This window comes from Battus philenor, unplaced genomic scaffold (genome assembly GCF_028537555.1).
Source record: "Battus philenor isolate CCGP_79_NKW_IND1 unplaced genomic scaffold, ilBatPhil1.0.hap1 SCAF_24, whole genome shotgun sequence".
Taxonomy (NCBI): domain Eukaryota; kingdom Metazoa; phylum Arthropoda; class Insecta; order Lepidoptera; family Papilionidae; genus Battus; species Battus philenor.
The window spans coordinates 681,242-706,467 of NW_027181687.1; the positions used below are offsets into that span (position 1 = coordinate 681,242).

Here is a 25,226-nt window from a genome sequence, read left to right on the forward strand (position 1 = left end):
TTCCTTCTTCTTTTTTCACCCATGATGCGATATTCCTATCTTCTATCTTTACGTCTTTTGGTGCAACTGACACTTGCGTTCAATGTCATTTCAATATTGCCAAGTCACTGACCTATGTCGATTACATTCGTTCGTCTAGCGATGTCATTCCTAATTCAATTTCGTAGGGAAATCCCTATATTACCATCTTCATGGCTTACAAAGCTACTATGACTTTACCAATGAGTTCTGATATTACTGAACCGCTTCTTAAAAAGGAAACTGCTTTTAACATAGACTACATACGACGATAGCACTGTAAGGCATAAGCCTTATCCAAAGATATCTATAAGGTATCTAATGGATTCAGGCGTTATTTCGCGAAAGTCCATCCTAAGTAAGAAAAGGACCAATATATAGCTACTTCCGCACATGCAGTGGTAGTCGTGCAGAGTCACTCTGTGTTGGGCACTAATCGGTGTAACATTACTCCTGTGGATACCCCGTGGAGGGGTGAAACAAGCGTTGATTGATTTAACGGTGGTAGTTGTGTAATTCGCATTGTTTGCCGCACGCGCAATTATCAGCGGACTGTCGGGCGGTGCACTTTATTGCACGACTACGACTGCATGTGCGGAAGTAGCTATATATTGGTCCTTTTCTTACATATCTATAAGGGATATACAATAATCGCCAAGCTTGGTAGGCTGGTTGGCGATCGCAGTGAGGTATTATAATACGCAGAGAACGCTGCTGTCCATCATATGGAAACTTCTTAATGAACAGTGCTATTCCAATATAATTAATGCACAAATTGTGATCACAAGTCTCAATCTTCTATCGGTAGGCTACAATTCCACACCATTTATCCCAGGATCCAGGGCCAAGGTATGCTTATCGTAATAGTCGACTAAAAGAGCATCTGGTTCGCAAGCGCTGAGGGTGGGTGCTGAGAAGAGAAACAACGTGAAGTAATTTTAGTGGTACAGCGAGGGTACCAGGGAGACATAGATACCTCCCGGGATGTTTTAGGAAAGTACTGAAGAGCAGCTGTGAGTTCCGTAGGAAATTCGTGGACCCCTTCAAAGGTACCGAAGACGACCACCAAGGATGTTTTTTTAGGTAGGAATCTCTCATAACTATGTACTTTACCCAAAGGTATCTTGTTTCCATTTAAAAGATTTACATCGTCATGCCAAAAAATGCTGCCAATACTTAATGCGCTTAAAATATTGATATACAAACTTTTGCGCAGTATATTTTTATTGTTTTTGTTCGGTGCAAAAATTTTCCTATCACAGATAACCTCAATATTTTATTATAACCAAGATAATTTGATTAAAAGATTACTTTATTTATCTACATCACATAAGCACGCACTGATAATACAATTCATTTTCTTTGTTAATATATCTATAGTAATACAAAGAAAGGATTTAATGTACATTCAGGCATATTTCAAGTTAAATTTACAAGGTGATATAAACGCGATCTAATCTGCAAAGAGACCTTAATAAATAAGAAAAGGACCAATATTTAGCCACTTCCGCACGTGCAATAAATATAATTGGCTAAATATTGGTCCTTTTCTTACTTAGGGTGGACTTCCGCGAGGTAACGCCTGATTCCATTAAATATTTAAAACCTTAATAAACTCTATTTTTTTGGATCTGAGATTCTTGATTTTTGGAAAATCTCCTTAACTACTGTCAGATAAGGCAATTTCTTCACAAGATTTAATAATAATAGCATATATCCCATGTCTCGGTGTGCTCAGGACAAACCTTCCACTTACGTGTTCCATTGCTTCTAGTCAGCTGCTACCCTGAACCACATGGGTGATAAAGTCGTTCTTAAATCGTCCTCTCATCTTCTAGATTATTTACAGCGATTCTACTTGACAAAACAGCTTCAAGAGTTTACAATAACCAGAATAAATTCAAAAAAAATCAGGTACGTCCATAGTGTATCAAGGCACCGTGAGAAACTGACTTTGATACAATCATATATGATTCATACTTTTTGTTTTCATTATACAGAATTTCCACTGCTCACAAATAAATTTCCAGAGGATGGACAGTAGCGTTATGTGCATACCATAATATCACACTGTGATCGCCAACCCGCGTACCAAGCTTGGCAATTATTGTATAGCCCTTATACATATGTAAGAAAAGGACCAATATATAGCTACTTCCGCACATGCAGTCGTAGTCGTGCAATAAAGTGCACCGCCCGTCAGCCCGCTGATAAATACGCGTGCGGCAAACAATGCTAATTACACAACGCCAACCCGACTACAAAGCGTTGCGATTATGATATATCTTACTTTAGATATCTTTGGAAAAGTCCTAGGCTTTGCAATGGGCGTCTTAGTTGAAACAACGAAAATTGCGTGCCGGAGTAAACATTTTCAAATTAAGAGCTCTCTTTGTGTCTAAAATTGTAAGCCAGATGTTTTCTCTTACGTGCGATCACTTTTCTCTTCAATCTCTATCCAATTTATTTTGGTATGATCTGCAATGTTGTATAAAGCAAATTTTGAATGTTCTGTCACCTATATATGAATACAACAGAACCATTATTGATGCGGCAATTTTAAAAGTAAATTAATGTGATTCAGGAGTGAACAACACGAAGCGTCAATGTTACGGCGACCGCCCTGAAGGTGGACAGAGAACTTTGTTAAGATGGTCGGAATACCCTCGATGCAGATCACTTCCGTTCCTATTGAAAATCTACAGATGGAGTCCATGTTCAGTTGTGGATATCTTCTGTCTGGAATGATGATATACGTGCTGTCCGGTGACCCACATGTCCAGATGTCATTGAAACTGTTTATTTGCATAAAGGAGCTTTCAAACTGACATCATGGTTTCTTTTAAATTGTAAGAAATTGTACGTAATTAATATACATTTTGCATCCAACAATAGGCTATAAGCAAGGTATATGTACATTTTGATTAATACCATTGTTTACTAAGCATGCAGAATTACTTTGAATAATATAATTAGGTTTTCCCGCACCGTAATAAAACATATTTGTGTTTATGAATTGTAGGTATACATATAAATTAGAATAATATCAAATCATTAAGGAAAATTGGCATACCAATACGGTTGGCACTAAAATATTAATTTACTACACGTGAATAGATGCAGAAATAGATTTCTAGAACTTTCTATAATACGAAATACTTGATTAGAATGACATTAATTCAAATAAAAAACACATAATTGATATGTTTGCTTTCAACAGTGCAATTTTACACGCAATCTATTAAAGAAGGAATGTATTTTAAAAGGCCAAAATTTAAAGAACTATTTTGTTAAAGAATAATAAATTATTGATATTAATATCCACAGATAATTATTTATAATAATGTATATACTCTGTGATCGAAAAGTAAGGTGATATTTTCATTTAAAATTCCCAAGCAGGATGGCAAGTAATTTTTTTTGCTAGAGGTTGGACTGTCTAGAACAGTGTTTCCCAACATGGGGCCCACGCCCCTCAAAGTGGTAATTTGAATTTTAGGGGGGCAATTCGAAAATTGAATCAATATGAGTTTAAGCCTTTCGCTCCGGGCCATTTAAAAGCAATGCAAGATGTCAAATTTAAAGTTAAAAGCAAATTCTTAATTAAATATGAATGTATACAAAATAAATTGAAAATACTGGACATAGGAACTTTCAATAAGGTTAGGTGAGGCATGGTATAAAAAAAGGTTGGGAAACACTGGTCTAGAACATTTGCCAAGCGTCTGTTTTTCAAAAGTTGAATGATGTTTTGTGTTCCAAACACGTCAAGTCTCAATTTGTTTAAATCATGCATTGCATGACATGCATGACATGCAACTCATTTCATTCCGCTACCTCCGTATTCTCCCGATTTGTCTCCGTGTGACTTCTGGCTGTTCAGCAAACAAGACCACAGCTGGGACATCGTTATGATATAATCAAAGAAGGTTTTAAAGGTTATATATATAAAAACTATTCCGACTGTTTAGAAGACTGGAAAAGGCATTGGCAAAACGAGATGAAATCGATATGGAAGAATAAATAAATAATTTCCATTTTATAAACAAATTCACCTTACTTTTTTATCAAAGAATTACGTCATAAGTAGAATTCATTCAAAGATAGCTACGTCGGTTTTGCGAAGCCTGCAGCCAGCGACACACAACCGTGACTATTTTATTGGTCCGCCCAGTGTAGGGCTTACCATTCCCACGTCTACCGTCTCGTGGTCTCCGCGTGCCACTTCGAACTTGAGAGAAGAATTACAGATCCCAATCTCATAGAAACTATAGGTTCTCATAATGGTATCTTTCAACTTAAAATACCAAAGATCGGAAATTATTACCCAGTCGTGTTCCAATTTTAAAATTAAATTAATGTAACATATTTCAGAGTGATCACTTTATATATTAGGGGGACTACGTTTTTAACAAGTTAAAATTTGTAATAACAATATATTCATCTTCATTATCAACAACCTTTTGCCATCTAGTATACAAATCAATGTCGGAGCGGTAACAAATCAATCGGTTTTTCTGTAAAATATGTCGACAGAAACGATATTACTTTCCGGTTCCCCTGATATATTTCCAATTGTTCTCTTAACATATAGTATTCACGTTGCATGTAGTGCATATTTTCGATTATAGTGTTCACCATATATATAAAAGACTTAAAAAGATCTTTATTTTATTTCTTTCTTTTCTTCCCTTCAATCAACGTGTATAAAGTCTAGAATATAAGTGAAAACTAAAAATGCAGATTGTATATCTAATATTTTTAGGTTTATACTGTCATACGTTTAACAAAATGGCCGCCGCATTTTATTACAAATGATTCACAAAACATGACACATAACGTCATTATTTCAGAGAAGCCGCCATTTTGATGTGGCTAGTTTTGTTATATTTCATGCTATTTATTACAAGTCACGTTGTAAATAAATGACTACCTCATGACTTGTCGACAATTCATATAAATGCATTCATTGCTGGTTATCTATCGACATGAATTTCATTCATACCCACACGAGTTGTAATGGATACGCAACATTCATACAATTTCTCTTCTTTAAGCGTAAAATATTTTTGAAAATTTTACCGAAATATTCTATTGACATTTCCTTGTTTTTTACTGCACTCGTGTAATTAGTTTATCTATAGATTATGAATGTAAGTATGAAATTTTAAAGCGGCTCTATACTTGTACTTTATTTTGAAATTAAATTTCAGAAGACTCTCAAAGCCCTACATCGAGGAAATACACGTTTTCCGCATTAGAAGTCTTGTAATATTAAACTTTTCTTTACTCATAGACCATTTACAAAATAAATAAAGAGATATATAAAGTCAATATATGTAATTCAAATAAGGGCAGTGCGGGCTATTCATGGCACGGGAAATCCAGATTCTTTGCAAGAAATTTTTAATATAGCTGATATTCTTACAGTTGCGTTAAAATATATATACAGTACCCGGCGATAAATATTGCACATCGACTTTTTTGAAAGAGACAATCGGCTAATTTCGTTACGTGTCGTCGCTTCGTTCGTCGAGCGTTATCTCTGTCCCACACTACCTATGTGACATTTTGTCGATCGTGCGACAGAGATAACGCTCTACAAAGCCGAAATGTGCCGATTTTCTCCTTCCAAAGGTCGATGTACAATATTTATCGCCTGGTAACACCTTTCTCAAAAATCTAGTAAATATCAATTAGTTTATAATTATTATTCAGGCTTTCATTCATTTGACTTTTTTTTTAATTTATTAGTCGAAGCTGTATAAGCCTGAAATATAGCAGCGCCTAGCACCAATCGTATGTAGTTTTTCCCCAGCCGCTAGTCACGCGATATCCTTTTATTGTATACAATTTTCCTTATGGATAAATGCAATCAAAATAAATTCAAATATATGTACATATATAATTAAACTATGACTAAATTTCATAACATTCATTAATACACTATTTTTTTTATTTGAAATCGCTACCCAAGCGCTACAGACTAAAATGCCTTGAAGTTTAAAACAATTTCATTTATTTATTTAATATTGTTTATTATACACGCTATGAAACTTCTACATAGTTTCATAACAATAAACAAAAGAGTACAATAGGCGGTTTTATCACGAGGCAATCTCTTACAGACAACCATAATATGGAAAAGTTAGAAGCATAAATAATAGGTAGTTAACGTGTATAAAACATACATATATATTTACAAAGGTATATAAAATATATAGTTATAATAAATAAGGTATAATACAATTAAGTAAGAAAAGGACCAATATTTAGCCACTTCCGCACACGCAGTGGTAGTCGTGCAACAAAGTGCACCGCCCGCCAGCCCGCTGATAAATGCGTATGCAGCAAACAATGTGAATCACACAACCGTCACCGCCAAATTCGTGTTTCACCCCTCCACGGGGCATCTTCATCTCATCTAAACTAGTTCTTTTCTTACTTAGGATGGACTTTCGCAAGGTAACGCCTGATTCCATTAAATAGTATAATACAATATAAGGTATTATAAATATAATACAATAATAACTAAAAACATCAAACTGATTTGGATCGCACTTGCCTCAGAAAGAATAAAGAAACAGAGAAAGAAAAAGTAATGAGTCTAGTAAATATTTCTCTACCATTTTTTTATAAATAGGTAGTGAGTTAGCACGTCTTATATTCAGCGGTAAATCCACAATCGAATGGCCTGTGTGGTAAAATATATGACCGTGAACAAAGAAGAATGCGCCGCCATTTTTAATTTCAGATTCTCTGATCGCAAAGACGTCTCATGTGTATCATGAAGAAATTTAAACCTTGTTCCAATCCAGTAAGAAGAACGAAGGTATATAAAGATTTTCGCAAAGGCTTACGTGGTTACATCTTTTAAAATCGAATCGGGAAATGTGTAAGTGTTGAAAGGTCTGTACTGTGTTTATCACGCCAACAAGGACCTTTTTCAAGTCTCCCGTGGACTTGTTGGACAACCTGGATAACTTTTATAAGGGTATAGAAGATCAAAAGCCAAATGAAATGTGGGACAAGCCAATAAAAGTTTTCCAAAAGGTCTTATGTGACATCTGACACGTAATCTGTCAGGATGGATAGAAAGAGACATCATGAGTTCAAAAGGTATATATATATTAATACTAGCTGATCCCGCAAACGTCGTTTTGCAAAAAAAATAATTTTTTTTATTAAAAAATGTAAGATAAGGGTTGATCGTAGAGGGGTGAAAATTTAGGTTTGTATATATTTTTGTATGCTGTATCATAATAAAATAAAAACCAAAAAATTGTCTAAAAAATTAAAGATAAAATTTAGGCGTGGACCACCCTTATCACTTAGGGGTATGAAAAATAGATAGTAGCCGATTCTCAGACATACTGAATACGCATGTAAAATTTGGTAAAAATCGGTCAAGCCGTTTCGGAGGAGTTCAAGTTCGAACACCGTGACACGAGAATTTTATATATTAGAATTTGTAACCGTTATTTCTATGCTGTATTACATGTGTTTACGTAAGTAATTGCATGATTGGCAATAAAATTAAACTGAAGGTACAGTACGTGACATGTCAGATATTTTTAAATAAATTTCAAAACATAAATTACTAACATCACGAAATAATTATAAAAGTATTATTTTCAAATTGACAAATAAAAATATATATATAATCTGTATTAATATTACAAAATTTCTGTTCGCCTTTCGAAATGTCACATGTGGATGACAGTTTTTTTTTTAAACATTATCAACAAAAGAAACGTGCGATCTTCCAATTTATTTAAAGATAAACTGAATGTTATTGTACTGAGCGGTGACGACATTCCCTCCAATAAATTGCTCCGTGATAAATTTACAGATAATATAAAGTACTCTTTATGTTTGCAATAAATAAACGTATGAATTATTTAATTTATTTGTTTTTATAATGCTCGCATATCTGGTCTTGTATGAAATAAAAAAAGTTTTTCCTCACTCTTTTTCTATTTTCTATAATAACAAATTTAACATACAATATATTATTATATAGCAGTGTAATGTTGTTTTAAATTTTATTTAGTTAACATATATGGACAGGACTGCAATATGCAAACATATATTCAATTTTGTACTTCTTTATATGACTAATATAATCATATAAATACACTACCATAGGATATATGTTGTTTTAGAGCAGTGATTCCAGTGGTCTACATCGACCCCTAGAGGTCTATGACAATCTGCAAGGGGCTACGTCAGCGAAAAAAAATTTGGGGGTCCATGAAATGAAAATGGGGGTCCACGATAGTGGATCTCAACACATACACTGATAGTACCTATTTACTTACATCATACTATTTTATAATATCAAAACATTTACATTATTTATAAAAGTACCTATGAAGTAAAAAAATTATTATATATGTTAATAAAATTGTATAAGTTGTAGGATGTTAGTATTCGCTTTGTGGTCGCAATACATTTTTAACTTGTAATAACCTAATAAATGTAAAAATAACATGTGTTTTTACTTTAAGTTTTTAACACTAAACTTCACTACAGTTAGAAATTTACAGGAAATCAATATCAGATAAGTAGGGGGTCTGCCCAACACGGAAAAACATGGCAAGGGGTTTACGACACAATAAAGTTTGGGGAACTCTGTTTTAGAGGTATATTATAATCGCCATGCTTGGCGGGTGAGTTGGAGATTCCAGTATGGTATTATGTACGCAGAAAACGCTACTGCACATCATGCTACTAGAAACTTGTTAGCTGTCGCAATCCTATATAATTAATGTACAAATGTATTGTAATACTGAACACAATTGGCCACAAAAGAGTTATTCATTATATGTAAAATATCTACAGAAAGGTACTACTAGTTTACATTTATTTCTGGTTCTAACTCCATTTTTCTTATATTTCTATATATTTTTATGAACATAGACTTGACTATCATATACATGGTGAATATATATACGCGTGATATCTTTAGAAATCTGAATACATAGTTCAATTGTCAGCAAAACGCTACAAAGCGTTGCACCTATTTCCTATCAACCTATATAAAGTGATCACTCTGAAATATGTCACATTCAGTTTGTTTTTCTATTAAAATACGACAAACTTATATCTTCTGGCTGTACAAAGTCGACAGGGACATATAGTATACAATAATTAATTTTAATATGTAGTAATATGAATATTATATATATATATATATATATATGTGTATATACTATCTTTACTTCATTTATTATTTCTGAAATCATTGATTATTGTACAAGATGTTCAACACATTACTTCACAACAAATGAACTATACATTCAAACATTTCTATAGCTTTTACACGTATAAACATTCAAACTATATAGCTTAGATTTTTGTATTTAATTTAGCCTGAAAATTTTATATTCAGTTTGGGAAATATCCCTCTCAAAACGTCAGCGCAGTTTTGGGCCTCATCTCTTGTATTTCAGGATCACTTGGCATTGTTAATAAATAACTTAGAAATCAGTTTGCAATTGTTTTACGTATTTTGTTTGTTTAGACTGTAATAATGCAGAAAAAGTTCGACATTTTTCGACAAATACTTGGTGATTCTAGAAATTTGTATGTACGTGTTTATTTATTATTATTGAATTATAAATAAAAATTCTTTATTAATTTATTTAGTTTATCACAAACATATAATTTAATCGTGGTCATGGAGATATATACATGTAAAACTTGAAGAGATAAATATATATCAAAAACAATTCACACATCTAAACATCTCGAAACAGCAATATAATCATAATATCTGTGTTCACATTGCCATTTACTGATAATGACACATCTTTCAATTTTCTTCATTTTTTACGAGATAAACAATTCAAAAACAAATACACAGATAAAAATAACATATTAATAGATTTTTTTAAGTAACTATTTAAGTTTTAAAGGTTATATACTTAAACAGTTAATAAAAAAAGTTTTTGCGAGGTTAATGTCATCTGTCATATTTCCCGCGCTTTTTGACAGAGACAAACGTCGTTCTTGGATAAAGCCATATCCTTCATATCATTCTAGAACAATGTTATCTATTCGCTTTTATTACATTTATATCTATAGACATAGCATTTAAATAATCTATTGATAATTATGAAGTTTTATAATGTTTTCCTATACAGTTTGTGATATTGTTGTTGACGAAGACTTAGAGCCGACGCGAGATATTTTTGATACCAAAATATATTAAAACTAAACTAAGATTAATAAAAAAAATAAAACAAACTAAAATTACAACCGTTTTTTTATTGCGACAGATTAAAAACTACTGACAATACAAAGTCTACAAGAGAAAAAGTAGTAATTCGAAATTTGAAAAAGATTTTTCCTATTATCATTACGTGATATTTCTGAGACCATTGATGTTGCACAGGTTGTAACTTACATTAATTGACAACAATTGACCTATACATTTACTTCTTTATAGCTTTTATGTCGATTATTAATCATCATGTATATTTTTATAGGCTGACAAAAAAATAATTATTTATTGCGCATCAGAAATGAATTCGATGAAGAGCAAGTGCATATGTAACGGGTCAACGCACTTATATGCTAAACTAACTACATCCGGATCCGGATATGCGGGCAGATAGGATTATCGACTTCCCTTCTGCATAAACCCATCCATTACATTAAATGCTCTCGACTTTATGTAACAGGAAATTTTAATTGGAATATTGATTCTAGAAGACTCTTTGAAAGGATATATGTAACTGTCAACAACGTATCAGAAATGATATCAGCAGAAGAATCAAGGGTACCGAAGTATCTCGAAGATTTACTCTGAAGCAGTGGTAGCCTGGTGGCAGAGGACAAACTTACCAACGTAGGTCACAAGTTCTATATCTGGAATGGATATATAAGTCTGCCATAGCTCAACAACTTCTATATATATATATTCATGAATATTTAACAAGACATACATACAGGTATTCATAAATAGATATAAGGTTTATGTATACTTCCCGCATTCTGGAGGACCTGAATGCCGAGTAATATAGAGAATGCCGAGAATAAAGATTGAGGATGCGAGAATTGTCTCCATAAAAGCAGATGAAGAAAGCAGAACACCCTTCCTTCAGTTTCTTCAGGAGGGTGGTAGAAAACATCATAGAAAGAAATAAAACTTTGGTTAAAACGATCGGCTAATAAGATAAAATAAAAAAACTAAACAAAATGTAAATAAAATACTGAATGACAGAAACTGAAGATAAAAGAAATGTACATATAAATAATATAAGTAAAAATGTAATACATTGTAACAATAAAATAGACCTATACTATAATGACTGAGGGTGGAAGGTGACGAATAAAAGATATAAAGATAAAATAAAAATGTGATAGAGCATGTTAAAAGCGAAAGAAGAGAAAAGAAACTGTAAAATAAAACTGAAAAAACAATTGCCTCAACAAAACCCTGTTCCCAACGAAATAGAGGGCGGAACGCGAGGTCTACAATAGCGAGGCATTTAACAAAAAAAAGGTTTATATATCCTTACGTAGATTGGAGCAGCGGTAATCCAACGATAAAGGAATGTTCGCGAGTTCGATTCCCGGGATAAAATGTAATATAATTCATATTTTGTGCAGTAATTATATAAGATTGCCACAGCTCCACAGTGCCATAATACGCCGCAAATTACGATCCCCATTCCTCCTGCCAGAACCTGGCGATTATGGTATAACTTCCTATAGATATGTTTGGGGAACGCCTTTGCCTCGCAGAGGTCATCTTTGGGCTGAAACAACGAGTGTAGGAAGGTTCTAGAATGGTGAACACCAAGACTGAACCTTGGAGATGTTTACAGTTGCTTATGTCTTGCAGAGGGAGACTGTCTTGATAAATACCAACCAACCATACTAGAGTAATAATAGCTATGTATTATACATACTAAAAATAAAACAAAAATATTTAAATACAATAATTAAACATAATCAAATAGCAAGACTGTATTAGTAAATAAAAACGGTTTTATAATTCCACACGTGAAGAAAGAATACTCGTTTGACAAACTACAATACACTACACTTATATATACACTTTGATTAAAGCCTAAAATACAAAAGGACACGGGTTGATAAACGTGGCAATAACCTATAAATAAATATAGCATGTCACTTTGACAATAGAAACAATCTGTATTAAACAGCTGCACGGTTTACTTTATACAACAGTGTTTAATTCCAGTTAAAATAGATAACCCCCTCTATTCCTATGGTTCTACTCCTAAAGATATAGAGGATGATTTATTATAGATCTAAAAGCTTTAAAAGTGTACACTCTGAAATATATATTTTAAAACGGTTTTATTTAGTTCGACCCGTACGGAATTTATTTGGATCAAAATTAGAAACTGAAATTTAAGCACCTTCCCGTTGTCAGATTGATCTGAAATTTGGTACACACATTTAATTTAGATGACAATACAATATAATAAAATCAATAACATTATAAATCTAAGATGGCCGCCGATACAAAATGGCGGATTACATATTTTTCCTTAACCCCCTCAATATGGATATCAAATGAAAGGGCTACACTAGTAAAACACGATGATTATGTCAAAATTTAAAATTCACGATGGACGCCGTTCCAATATGGCGGACTAGGTACATATTTTTCAACAACCACCACAATATGGGTATCAAAAAAACGTTTAACTTTTTTATTTATTTTATATTAAAATTCGACTTGTCAATAAATTCTATCAGTAAAAAGTTTCCATATTATAATTACGTTATTTATTTTTTCTGAAATAATATTTTTAATAGTATTCCATATATTATATACAGCAAACTATAAATATACCTCTATAAAGGTTTTAAACTTACAACCAATCATACTGTTCATTCGAAATATATATTATCTGTGGTGTTTGACATCATCGATAATCTTGACTTTATACGTCAGATTCATCTGTACCAATAATAAAAGGGACATTGTTTCCACCAAAAAGTTTTATATTGTTACTCTCAAAAATATTTTTTTAAATAATATGTTAACGGTAGCATTGCAAGCGGCATTTAAATTTAAATTCGAATCATCGTTCTAAATCGAATTCGAAAATTCGTATTATTGTAAACAAAGAATTGTAGCCGTAGTGGTCAGCAATATAATACGTTCTTAAATAACCGCTACAGAATCATTTATAGCAGTGTTTCCCAACGCTGGACTAACGCCCCACTGGTGAGCATTTTGATTATTATGAGAGACTATTCGGAAGTGGATTCAACACGATGTAATCCTTTCGGTTTAATATAAAAATTATGTATGTTACATAAGGGGCGTAAGAAAAAAATGTCACAAGATTTTATTACTGAATTATTATTTACTCGTATTATATTTACAGTGACATGTATTTCGAGTAGGCTTCTTTAAGAAAAGAACTTGCGACATAGTGCAGGGCGTGGAAAGTCGCAGCAGGACATGACCTATCATCGTGATGATCTTTGGGTGAATCCTATGCCTTGTAGTGGTCTATTGATGATGATTAATAAAATATAAACTTAGAAACCATCATCAGATTAAACTGTCTCTAATAGCATGTTATGAATCATAGTGACAGACATGATAAATAAAAGAAATATATATATATATATATATATATATAAACACGTAACGCCTGAATTTAATCTTCAAAAATGTTAACAAATCATTCATGGGTCTATGTGTACGCATATATTTTTTTCGCAAGATATCTAAGACCTTACTTTTCTTAGTTTTGACCTAAAAATAAAGGTATATTATTAATATTTATCATTAATTATTATTAATATTACCTATGTGACGTTTTGTCATTGTGTTTCGTGCGATAGAGATAACGCTTTAAAAAGCCGAAATTAGCCGATTGTCTCTTTCTAAAGGTCGATGTGCAATATTCATCGCCGGGTACCGTATATATTTAGAGTCAATTAATATCTGGTAATCTTATATCTTGCTTAGCTTTTTTTTACGTGTAAATGCCAACTCGAACTTGAAAGTAACTAATAGCCTAGCGACTTGACAAGTTGAAGTACCAGTGGATAGACATAGAGAGCATCGCCGTTATGATGGGCGACGACAACCATTCCATCCGCCCATCATTCCTATCTTTCGCTCGTGGGGTGGCGAGTGATACGGTTGAAAGAAATAAAACTGTATAGAACAAGGTACTTAATAAGCTCTGCACAAAATAAATTGTTAACTAATAATAAGAAACAGAAAAAGAAATGTGTAATAAAGAATTAAGAAAGTAAAATAAATGTGTAAATAAAGATAAATTAAATGTAAGATAAAATCAAAGAATAAAAATAAATAAAATGTACCTAGCCACCTTAGAGTAAGAAGATGGAAGAAAGGCGAGGAAAGAAAGAAGGTATAAAAGTGCAAAACGAAAGATATTGTGAAGGACAAAAGTAAAGAATGTTAGATATTGTGACGCGTGAAAGAGAGTGATAAATAAAGAAAAGACTGAAAAAAAATTTATTGAACAATAAAGTCCCTAATCCCAAAAAGTTAGGGGTACGAGAGGCCCCCAATAGCGGGGGCCATATAAAAAAAAAGTACCAGTGGAAATACCACTGGTGGCTGGTCAGGAGTGTACACCACGGACAAACGCAGCGTATTACCTTCCACAAGATTGATGACCTCTGTAAGGTCATTAGAAGAAGTTGAAAGATGGCGCTTGGTTCTCTATGAGAGAGGACATGTCCAAAAAACTACCTACAAAATGATGTCATCAAAAATATGTTTCATATCAAAAATTATTTAAATTTTACAATAGCACAATTCCATTTTATATATTACGCACTTAGCTATTGGTTCAACAATGATATAAAGATATTTTTCGATATTAAAACCGAAGACATCAGCGAAATACAGATTAAATAAAGATAAACATGCATTTACATGTAAAAACACACGCGAACTGGCTGTTTACAATTTGTGAACATAAAAACATTTATTATCTTTATTTTCATAAGCTTTTTACTGTCTTATTACAAAAACGGGATATAAGATATATAGCTAAAATTTTATTGATCAATAAATTCTTTTAAACTTCTTTTATGTATATATACTGAGGAATTACATATGGAGACAAGTTCTGTATATATGTATATGTTTTACAATAGTGAATGTATTTTTTGCTGTCAATTAAAGTATAGTAAATACTGTCCAAAAACCAATTATTTGGAATATTAGAATAATAAAAAGCATAATGATAATAAAATAAAAAAAACCTTTTTAATTTTCGAATAACGTCATATAAAAATGAATAATTGTTTATTATCTGTTCTGCAATCTGCACTGCCAAAAGATATTCGTCTGTCGCATTATAAAAGAACAAATAAATTATTGTAACATATTTCAGAGTGATCACATTATACAGGGTGGAAATAGGTGAATAGCGAGTTATATGCACGCCTATAACCTATCATCCTGTATATTATATTCTTAACGAATGGATCAATATAATACCGCGTTGTAAGCAAACATAAACAGAACATTACCTCATTGCAATCACGGTATAAATAGGATTAATACGAATTACGTTCCCGCGTAGATGTTTCTGGAAAACGCGACGGCTCCCGAGGGAAAGGGCAAACACATAAATACCGGCCAATAACAAGATGTAACTGGATATTGACATACAATAAAAACATTGCATGGCGGTGATATACAAACACAATATTTAATATAATATCGTTATTACCTTTAACACCGCACGATATAGATATAACAGCGATAAAAATCCAAAATGTATCCATCTTGTTCACAATCCGCGAACGCATGCGCACGTCTGTCTCACACGGCGCGCGAGGCGAAACTGACTCTGGCGCCTTTGATAACACAATCGCACGATTAACACGAATAACTGATAATACTTGCCGTTTTCATGTGAAATTGATTATTCAATTGATATACTATTAATTAGTAATAATACACTCGGAATCATCGCTGCGTGATCGAAACAAAAATGAGGTCTGCAGAAGAACCAATATCTTCGACCTAGAAGAATCATAAGGTCAAGAGGTAGATACAAACTAATAAGGGGGCAACTAGGTAGAGGTGGTTACAAAACAAGAAATGGTTTTATTACCGGGGCAAAGGCTTTAGGCATAGCCTATTTAAAAATTGATGATTTAAAATAAAAAATACACCAAGAGACCTAGTAAACAATGTCATGCAGAAATGCCAGCAAAAAAAATCGAAAATAAACAATGTAATTGTAAAAATAAATACATTTAAAAAACTTTTAAGTTAAACGGTTTTTTGATACCCATATTGTGGTGGTAGTGGAAAAATATGTACCTAGTCCGCCATATTGGAACGGCGTCTATCTTGAATTTTAAATTTTGACATAATCATTGTATTTTACTAGTGTAGCCCTTTCATTTGATACCCATATTGAGGGGGTTAAGGAAAAATACGTAATCCGCCATTTTGTATCGGCGGCCATCTTAGATTTATAATGTTATTGATTTTATTATATTGTATTGTCATCTAAATTAAACGTGTGTACCAAATTTCAGATCAATCTGACAACGTGAAGGTGCTTAAATTTCAATTTCTAATTTTGATCCAAATAAATTCCGTACGGGTCGAACTAAATAAAACCGTTTAACAAATGCATTAACGCAAATGTCCGATGATGAAACCATAAGGTTGTCGAGTGACGACGATCCGGTGGACCACAAAAAAATGTTAATTCGTCTAAATTTGTTACGGATTCTTCATAAATCAGGGCGCATTTGATACCCTAGTAGGCTGTCCAATATTTGGCGCGGAACGAATAGATTCCCAGTTTCGATTGCAGAAAAAAATAGAGGAAGACAACATCGTCTTGCTGATAGAAGAAGAAAGACGCCTTATCTTAGAGTACTGCAGAAAGGTTATAAATGACGTAATAAGTACCAGTCGGGTAAGAGTAGAAGGAGATATATATTGTGATACTTTGGAATATAGAACTAAACAAAATTAAAAAGGAAAATTTTAAAGTAAGATTGAACCGAAATGAATATATAAAAATAAAAATGTTAAAGATAGTATCCTAGACGTGAAGGCGAAGTCAAGAAGCCGACGTATGAAAGTAAAATAGAGTATGAATAGCAATGATAGGTTATGAGACGAATAAAAGAAAGATATGTGGAAGGTATTGACAAGGACAAAAGATATTTAATGTCTAATAAATAATGTCTCCGTGTACCCAAGACAGGGGTTGTACGAAACTTTCTCAATAACGGGAGTCATAAGAAAATTTCAAAGATACCTTATTTGACAGAAGAGCTTTCTTCCCTTAACGTGTACAATTGGACATTTTAATTCATCTAATGTGGATTATAATTTAAATAGATATAAAATTGAAGACGTGACGTGGTTAAGCCCCTCACCAGGTGGACCGGCATATTCAGGGTCGCTGGAAGTCACTGGATACCAGCAGCGAAAGTCCAATCATCATGTCAATCTGGGGGGTAACCCCATGTCTTGAAGTGAAGATCTATTGACTATGAAGAAGAAGAATGAAAAGACCGTGATACCAGACGCCATCATATCAATCCTTTGGTCTTAGTTCATTAGAATAAGACAAAAGTCTCATCACTTGTGGCAAGCTCACTGTTGCTCAAAGAGCTTCGGTTCAGTAATGAGAGAATCCATCCAAGAATCCATCAGCAGACTGAGGTGGCAGTGCTCAAATAACATAGGACGTTAAGATAGCTGATGGGACCTTAATGTTCTGGAGTGATGACCACAGACCAGCTAGAACCGTTGCACGTCCACCCATTAGATGTATTTAAAGTTTGAAGACGCTGAAAACAAGTCGCTCCCTATTGATCGCATTGTAAATCTTTGGCGGAGATCCGTGTCCACCTGTGGGACAGAGGTGGCAGTGGTCAAGCCACATAGGAAGCTAAGATGGCGGCTGAGACCTTTAGGTTCTGGAGTGGTGACCACAGACCAGCTAGCACCTTTGGCGTCCACCCATTAGATGTATTTAAAGTTTGAAGATGTTCACGGATCACATTGCAAATATTTTACGGAGATCCGTGTCCACTAATGGACGCCTTATTGTAATGATACGTGCCTTCCGGTATTTTCAAAGCCCACTACTTAATTTGCAATATAACAATAATTTAAAAGTGCATATAAATCTTGTTGATAATTAATTTACCAGATTATACGTTGTTTAATTAATATTTAGATAGATATTTAATATTCCGTTACATTTATTAAGATAAAAATAAAGGTAAATGTATATTATATTTCAATATGCCCAATTATAATAAATAAGACGAGACGGATAGGACTTTTAACTTTTAACAAAATCGATTTAGAATTTTTATTCAATATTTATAAATGAAATGATAAGAAAGTCGTCCAAATATATGACGCTCCATAATAATTTGAAAATTGTTGTGCAATATTGCCTGTAATCAAAATACGCCAAGCTATAAGTTTTTACGTAAATACGAGGTTCTACCTCAGTAGTGTTTTAAAATATCAATATTCAACACATATCTACATTGTTTATGAAAAGCATGTTCCGCAAATTTGAGATTTAGATATTAGGTTCGGTATTAAAACGGAGTCTTATATACAATACCAGGCGATAAATATTGCACATCGACCTTGGGAAAGGGACAATCGGATAATTTCGGTTTCGTAGAGCGTTGTCTCTATCGCACGAAATACAAACGGTGTGCGGGACAGAGGTAATTCTCTACGAAACCGAAATGCCGATTGTCTCTTTCCAAAGATCGATGTGCAATATTTATCGCCGGGTATTGTATGAGTCTTTTATGTATTGAATCATTACAACATCTCTAGGCGCCTTTGTGACATGGAATTATGTAAAAATATTTCACAGACAACTCTATTTTAAATAAAAATTATCTGATTTTAGAACATTTATAAAATATGATCCAATTTATAAGAAAACACTTAAAAAAATTTAACAAAAACTGAACTAGAGTCGTAAAAAAATTCATAATGCATAATGGCGAGTGGTTAGTCGGCGAATTATTAAAAACAGTTGCCGACCTCAAATCTCCACTATGCTCTTGTGCTATTTAATTTTGTCACGTAACATTGTACGTCGATTTACTTTACGTTTGGTTATTTTTATAACAAATTGGACATTTTAATATTATTTCATTTATTCCTATGTCCCCAAGAATGGGTCAGAGGGCGTCCACAGTACGTCGCCATCCCGAGCGGTCTTGAGCCTCGCGCTTTACTTCGCTCCACGTCATTCTAACTTTCTTCACTTCTGCAGTGATCGTCCGCCCCCAGGTTTGCTTTGGGCGGCCACGTCTCCGGTTTCCTTGAGGATTCCATTCTAGGGCTTGCCTCGATATGTGATCAGAGTCCCTTCCGAGCGTGTGGCCTATTCAGTTCCACTTGCGGCGTTTGATCTGCTGGTCGATCGGTATCTCACCGCAGCGTTTCCGGAGATCTACGTTGGAGACTTTCTAAGGTCAGTATACACCGAGAATATGTCGAAGACAGTTGTCAACGAAGACTTGGAGCCGAAGTGAGATATATCTGGTGACCTTCCACGTCTTGCATCCATATAGCAAAACAGTTTTCACATTAGACCGGAATATTTTGAGCTTAACTCTCCTAGCCACTCCTTCCCTTTAATCTTATTAACATTTACTAAAGTAAGATAAGTTATATGAAGTAAAATATATTAAGTTTTTATAATGGGCGTTTATTAGCTGAAAAATTAGAAAAAGATATATTATACTTTGCAAAATTATTTACGAACAACACAATTATTGCGTATATGAATTTAAAAAAAATTAAAAATTTAAAACAAAAATCCTTTGTGATTTTGTCTTCAAGGAAATCTGTCAACCTATAAGATAACGAAGAGAAATGGACGCGATATTTTTGTCTTTTCAACACTAAAGTAACCACATTTTGATCGAGATATCGAAGGAGTAGGGTCGCCATATTCAATGGTACTCTTAATGAAAAATTAAAAAATATTACGTACTTATATTACTCACTGAGGGCTTTCTAACATAAAGATAAAATTTATTTATTCAACAGTACATTATTGGTCGTCAACTTTTTAAATCTATTTTATATTTGACTCTACTCTGCTTTGCAAGGTGTTATAGTTGTGGAGAAGAAGCAGGAATATACTCCACATCCACACACAACTTTTAAAAAAGTTTAACATAGATCTATACATATACATTTTATCAGATATAGCCTAAATGAAATCAAAATATTCAGGCGACATCACTACCAGTATTCCTGTCGTTTAAATACTATTTTATTGAATGATAAGCATTTACTGTCAATTTACTTTTAATATGAGTTTCAATATTAAGCCCACAATCACATCTAGCCATAGAGAACGGTATGCTATATTTCTCTATAAAATCGAACCAGTGTTTTTAAATTCCGTAGACTAACGAAAATAGCCGATAATCTAAGCCGGCATAGAGTGCAGAACAGATGACTATCATATGGGTGAATCTATGTAGTGAATTATCACGATGCTTTTAAAACCATAACGCTAACGAACTTTAAACGTGGTAGAAATATTCCCTTCGTCAAGTATAGGTCAGCTAAGAAAGAATTTTGGAAAGGAATTTGTGGAACATACTTTAAAAATACATCATTTTGAACCTTTGCTGTTTTGGTTATAAAATATGGCAAAAAAAATTTTTATACACCAATACCTCACTTTACGTCGTGGTTACGCTCCAAAAAAAAAACACGACGCAAATTGGAACGCCGCAAGTTGAATTCAGATTTTCCATAGAAAACTATGTAAATTTCGAAGATAGGTTCAAGGGTCACAAAAATACTACTTTTTAAAAAGGAAATTGAACAAAGTAAACATTTAATAAACAGAAATAATATAACTCTGCAAATAAATATATTGGAATAATATTTACCTTTTTTGTAACCAGAAACAACACGTAAAAATTTATATAAATTTATAATTCTCTTTTTAAAAAAGCACAACACACTACGTAATTGAAACTGAACTCTAAAATTAGCAAAACAAAGTGAAAATAAAACTATTAAAATTACGTTGATTTTTAATTAGAAAGAGAATCCCCGAGTTTTGATGGCATGGCACAATAAGAAATTAAAGTATTGCCATCTTTTAGAAAAGAAAGAAAATTTCCAAAAAAAAATTAAAGACTCGAACCCAAAACAACCCAACCTCGAAAATCTAACGACGCACAGTGAAAATTAGTACTAATTAAGCAGCGACGCAACTTCGAAAAAAACGCAAAACGAAACGACGCATAGCGAGGCATTGGTGTATATGAAATCACATCAAGGTATAGTTTATATTAAATATAGCATTTAAAATGAACTAAATTTTTTAAATTCCTATGTCCGGAATTTTCAGTAAATAGCATAGTCACCCTACTTCGCGGCGCACTAATCTTGTTTACCTGGCGGTGACCTTGAGCGGCAGAGTTCATGACTCAACGAGACAACAACTGTGTTTGGCGACATTTTGTCAACACAACACAAAAATGTGAAGGACGTCAGTCTTTTTTCAGTACTGTCTTAAATTTTAAATTCTAGAATGTACAAGAATGAGGGCATTCAAATACAATTTGGCATTAAAACAATGCGATCATATTATTCTCTACGCTTAAATCCCTAATGTTTCGTCATATGTGACAATGTCAAATACATTTGAATCACCAACGTTCACGGCACTAGACAAAGAAATGGTGTCTGCTTCTGTCAAAATATGAGGAATACTCGTTAAGGAGAAGGTAGTGGGGGTGAATAAACTTCTTAAAGATAAGATTACCAGTGTGCAAGTCTTTGTTTCTGAGAATTCAATGTCATCGGTCACATTATTAAAAATGTTCGAATTTAAATTCGAAAGTACAAAAAAGATTTAAAACATAAATATTTCAGTTGTAGTGGTCAACAATATAAAGCTTCCTTATGTGAACACTATATCGGTATCCATCTAGCCCAGGGGTCACCAACATTTTTAATCAACGGACCAGCTTAAATATAATTTTTTAACTGGCTGCACCTTAAGTAACATTTATAAATGATTTACAAAACTTTAACTGTAAAAATAAAATAAAGTATTATAGATTTAATACATAAATGTATATGCAAAATAAAAACAAAGAAGGAAAGAATAGAAAAACGAAATTACATGAAATTTTTTATCAGAAATTTGGTAATGTTGTTTAGATACAAACTGAATAATACTAACCGGAATTGATGAAGTCATTATTGATTAATTTCATGATGGAAAATATTTCTTGAAAGCAAACAAAGACATAATTTTTCGTCAAAAGCGTAAATTTCTCTGTGCTCACATAAGTTGATAGAAGTACATTTTTAAATCAATATCACTTTGCATTTCAATGACTTCCATTTAAAAGACATCGGGAAGTAAATAATTATATGATAATATGTGAGAAAATCAATGAAATAAAATCGACTTTATAAATGCTTGGACAAACGCACTGACATATTTAACGGACCGAATGTTGTTCATCTCTGATCCCGAGCAAAGGTAACCTCTAAATAATCTTGCAAAATATTAACCAATCAAAAGATACACGAAGTCTGACGTGACAATGTAACATGCCGCCATTTTGAAAATAAATGACAGACGTTTTATAAGATTCGTAAAAAGTTCTATTTACAAATTTCATTTTTTTTATTTTATTTTCAAACCGGCCAGTTCTGGAAACATAGCATCAATGTATTTTCAATAAACATTCATATCTCCGCGACATTAATTCGATAATGCAAATAAAAGTAAAGAATTTTTCGGTCATGTGTACTTTGAATTCTGTCGTCACAAACACTGAAATCAACGAACGCGGTACTCCGAATAAATCTGACGCATGTCAAAAGTATTTTAAAATAACATGTTTACGAAGTAAATTTTGTTTATGCATCGCATGCCTTAGATAAATGTTCCACAAATGTTTTAGGTAGACAAACAATTTTCTTTGTTTTCGAATTGGAAAAACAATATTAAATGTTGATTTCTAAACGAACAAAATGAAATATCTATAATCTAAAAGAGGAATAAATAGATATTTTCGTAATATATTACGAGTATTATAAAACTTTAAGCATTTATTATTTACCAAAATATTTGTATTTGTGCTTACGAGGTCAAATAAAACCAATAAACATAATTTTTAATAAATATTTTTTTAGTTACACAAATACGTGACTTTCGAACATATTTATTTTAACAAAGAAAAACTATTATATTTGTCTTAAGAAGCAAAAAAGCCAACATCACGCGGTGTTCCCAGGCGGTCACCCATCCAAGTACTGACCGCGCCCGACGTTGCTTAACTTCGGTGATCGGACGAGAACCGGTGTATTCAACGTGGTATGGACGTTGGCAAACAGTATCATTAATTTTAGGAATAGTATGTAAGAATGAGTTTAAAAATAAATCATAGATGGCGTTGATTTACATACAAATTTTCATAATAAGATAAGCATAGAGAAACTATACTAACGTAATCATAACAATAGTTACTTATTTATTATAATAAATAATTAATATTTTATTTCATACCTTTTCAAAGGTATACATACGTAACATTAATTTTTAAAATAACATGTGTACATTATTTGCAACAGAACTTTTGATTTGTAACAGCGCCATCTATAAATTACGACAAAATGTATTAATTGTTAATTAAAAAATATCGTTTAATCACGCACTAGAGAGATATATCTTTAACATTTTTTTTTAAATAAAAATGTTTAATTTTAAACTCTATTTACCTCTACGCTAGTATAGTTCCTCTATGATTAGTTCAACGTGTTGACATATGCGGACGACGGTTATTTTATAACATATTATAATTGCATTTTACACAAAAATTGCAGACTTTAATATTTTATTATAATTAATTTGTTTATTTATGTATAGATAGAATATTAAGAAATCCGTTAAATTAACTGTCGGTTTGAATAGAGCCTTTAACATAGACATATAGACAGAGATAGACATAACATAGTATATTATGTATGACTTCAACGTAGACGATGGCAACAAGAAATATGTTCACAGTCTAAACATTAATGAAAATAATAACAAAGATATATATTTCATACAAATTAAGTTTTACTTATGAAATTAAGGTTCCATATTTAAATAAATTAGCTGTCAAAATTAATTTAAAAATGACGTCACAAAATATGACTAACGTATGTAGTTACTGCAAAGCTCAATAGATGGCGATATTTATAAAGAACATAGTTCGTATAAATCAATGAAGTAATTACTTACGTAATTAATTATGCTGTATTTATTACCTAAATGCATTCAATATAAATATAATCAATAATTAGAGATAATTATTGACGTTTATAATTTGAGTTTGACAGAGACGTCCTTAGGTAGACAAGGCTGCAGCCTCGATTGGAGGTCGCATCCTCGAAGCGAGGTCCTAGCGCTGACCTCTGCTTAGGACACGGCCTTGTCCCCCGGCAAGTGCGAGGCCGGTGTCGCTGTGACGTCACGTGACGCGCGGATCAATTTGGCAACGGACGTCATTTCACATGCGTTGTAGATAAGGTTCATTGACATTTCATTTCAAATGATAAATCATTTACTTACAGGGGATATATGAGATATAGACTCCGAGGGAAAGTATTTGTCAAGAAAAAATATGATAATCTTGTCAATGTGTATATAATAACATAATATGTAATAAAAATAATTAAAATCTTTGAGGTTATAATTAGAAACAAAATATGTGTGGTTATATCTTTCTCTGGGCTTCATAAAATTAGCAACTGTGAACGGTTTTACAATACAATACATGTAGAAATTAAAATACAGTAATGAATCCGGTGATGAGTTTGGATTAGAGATGTGATACCTTACAATGTGCCTGATGATATGGCTCAAGGTCACCTGGAGCAATGGGGAGGGCAATGAAAGATAACCGACGTAGCTCGAAGAATTGCTCGTCTGAATGCAGTAAGGCGCATCGCTCCGGTCCAAAAAATGATCATATTGACCACGATCAGGTAAACGCAGTAATAACATGGCCAAGGTCGCAAAAGGTCGATGGATGTGCGATCCTATGAAGGATGCTTAGTACTTCCAGTACGTATACGTACTATATTACGTAATTATTTTGGAAATCATAAATTACGCAGTTAACCCTTAATAGCCTAGAGTTTCAATTTTTATATCAAT

General features: G+C 32.8%; 1 protein-coding gene and 1 non-coding gene across 2 annotated transcripts in view; both read right to left on the minus strand.

The window, feature by feature from the left end:
- The window catches only part of LOC137924546 (interaptin-like), a 47,963-nt gene extending 32,117 nt beyond the window's left edge, over positions 1–15,846 (minus strand). The window contains exon 1 of the mRNA XM_068767935.1: positions 15,741–15,846. Within this exon, the coding sequence (XP_068624036.1) occupies positions 15,741–15,819 (79 nt within the window). The 5' untranslated portion in view covers positions 15,820–15,846. The remainder of the gene's footprint in view (positions 1–15,740) is intronic.
- A 7,445-nt stretch (positions 15,847–23,291) lies between these two features.
- On the minus strand, positions 23,292–23,410 carry LOC137924758 (5S ribosomal RNA). Its single transcript, XR_011107604.1, has one exon. It is a non-coding gene; the product is annotated as a 5S ribosomal RNA (ribosomal RNA).
- Positions 23,411–25,226: the final 1,816 nt, after the last annotated feature.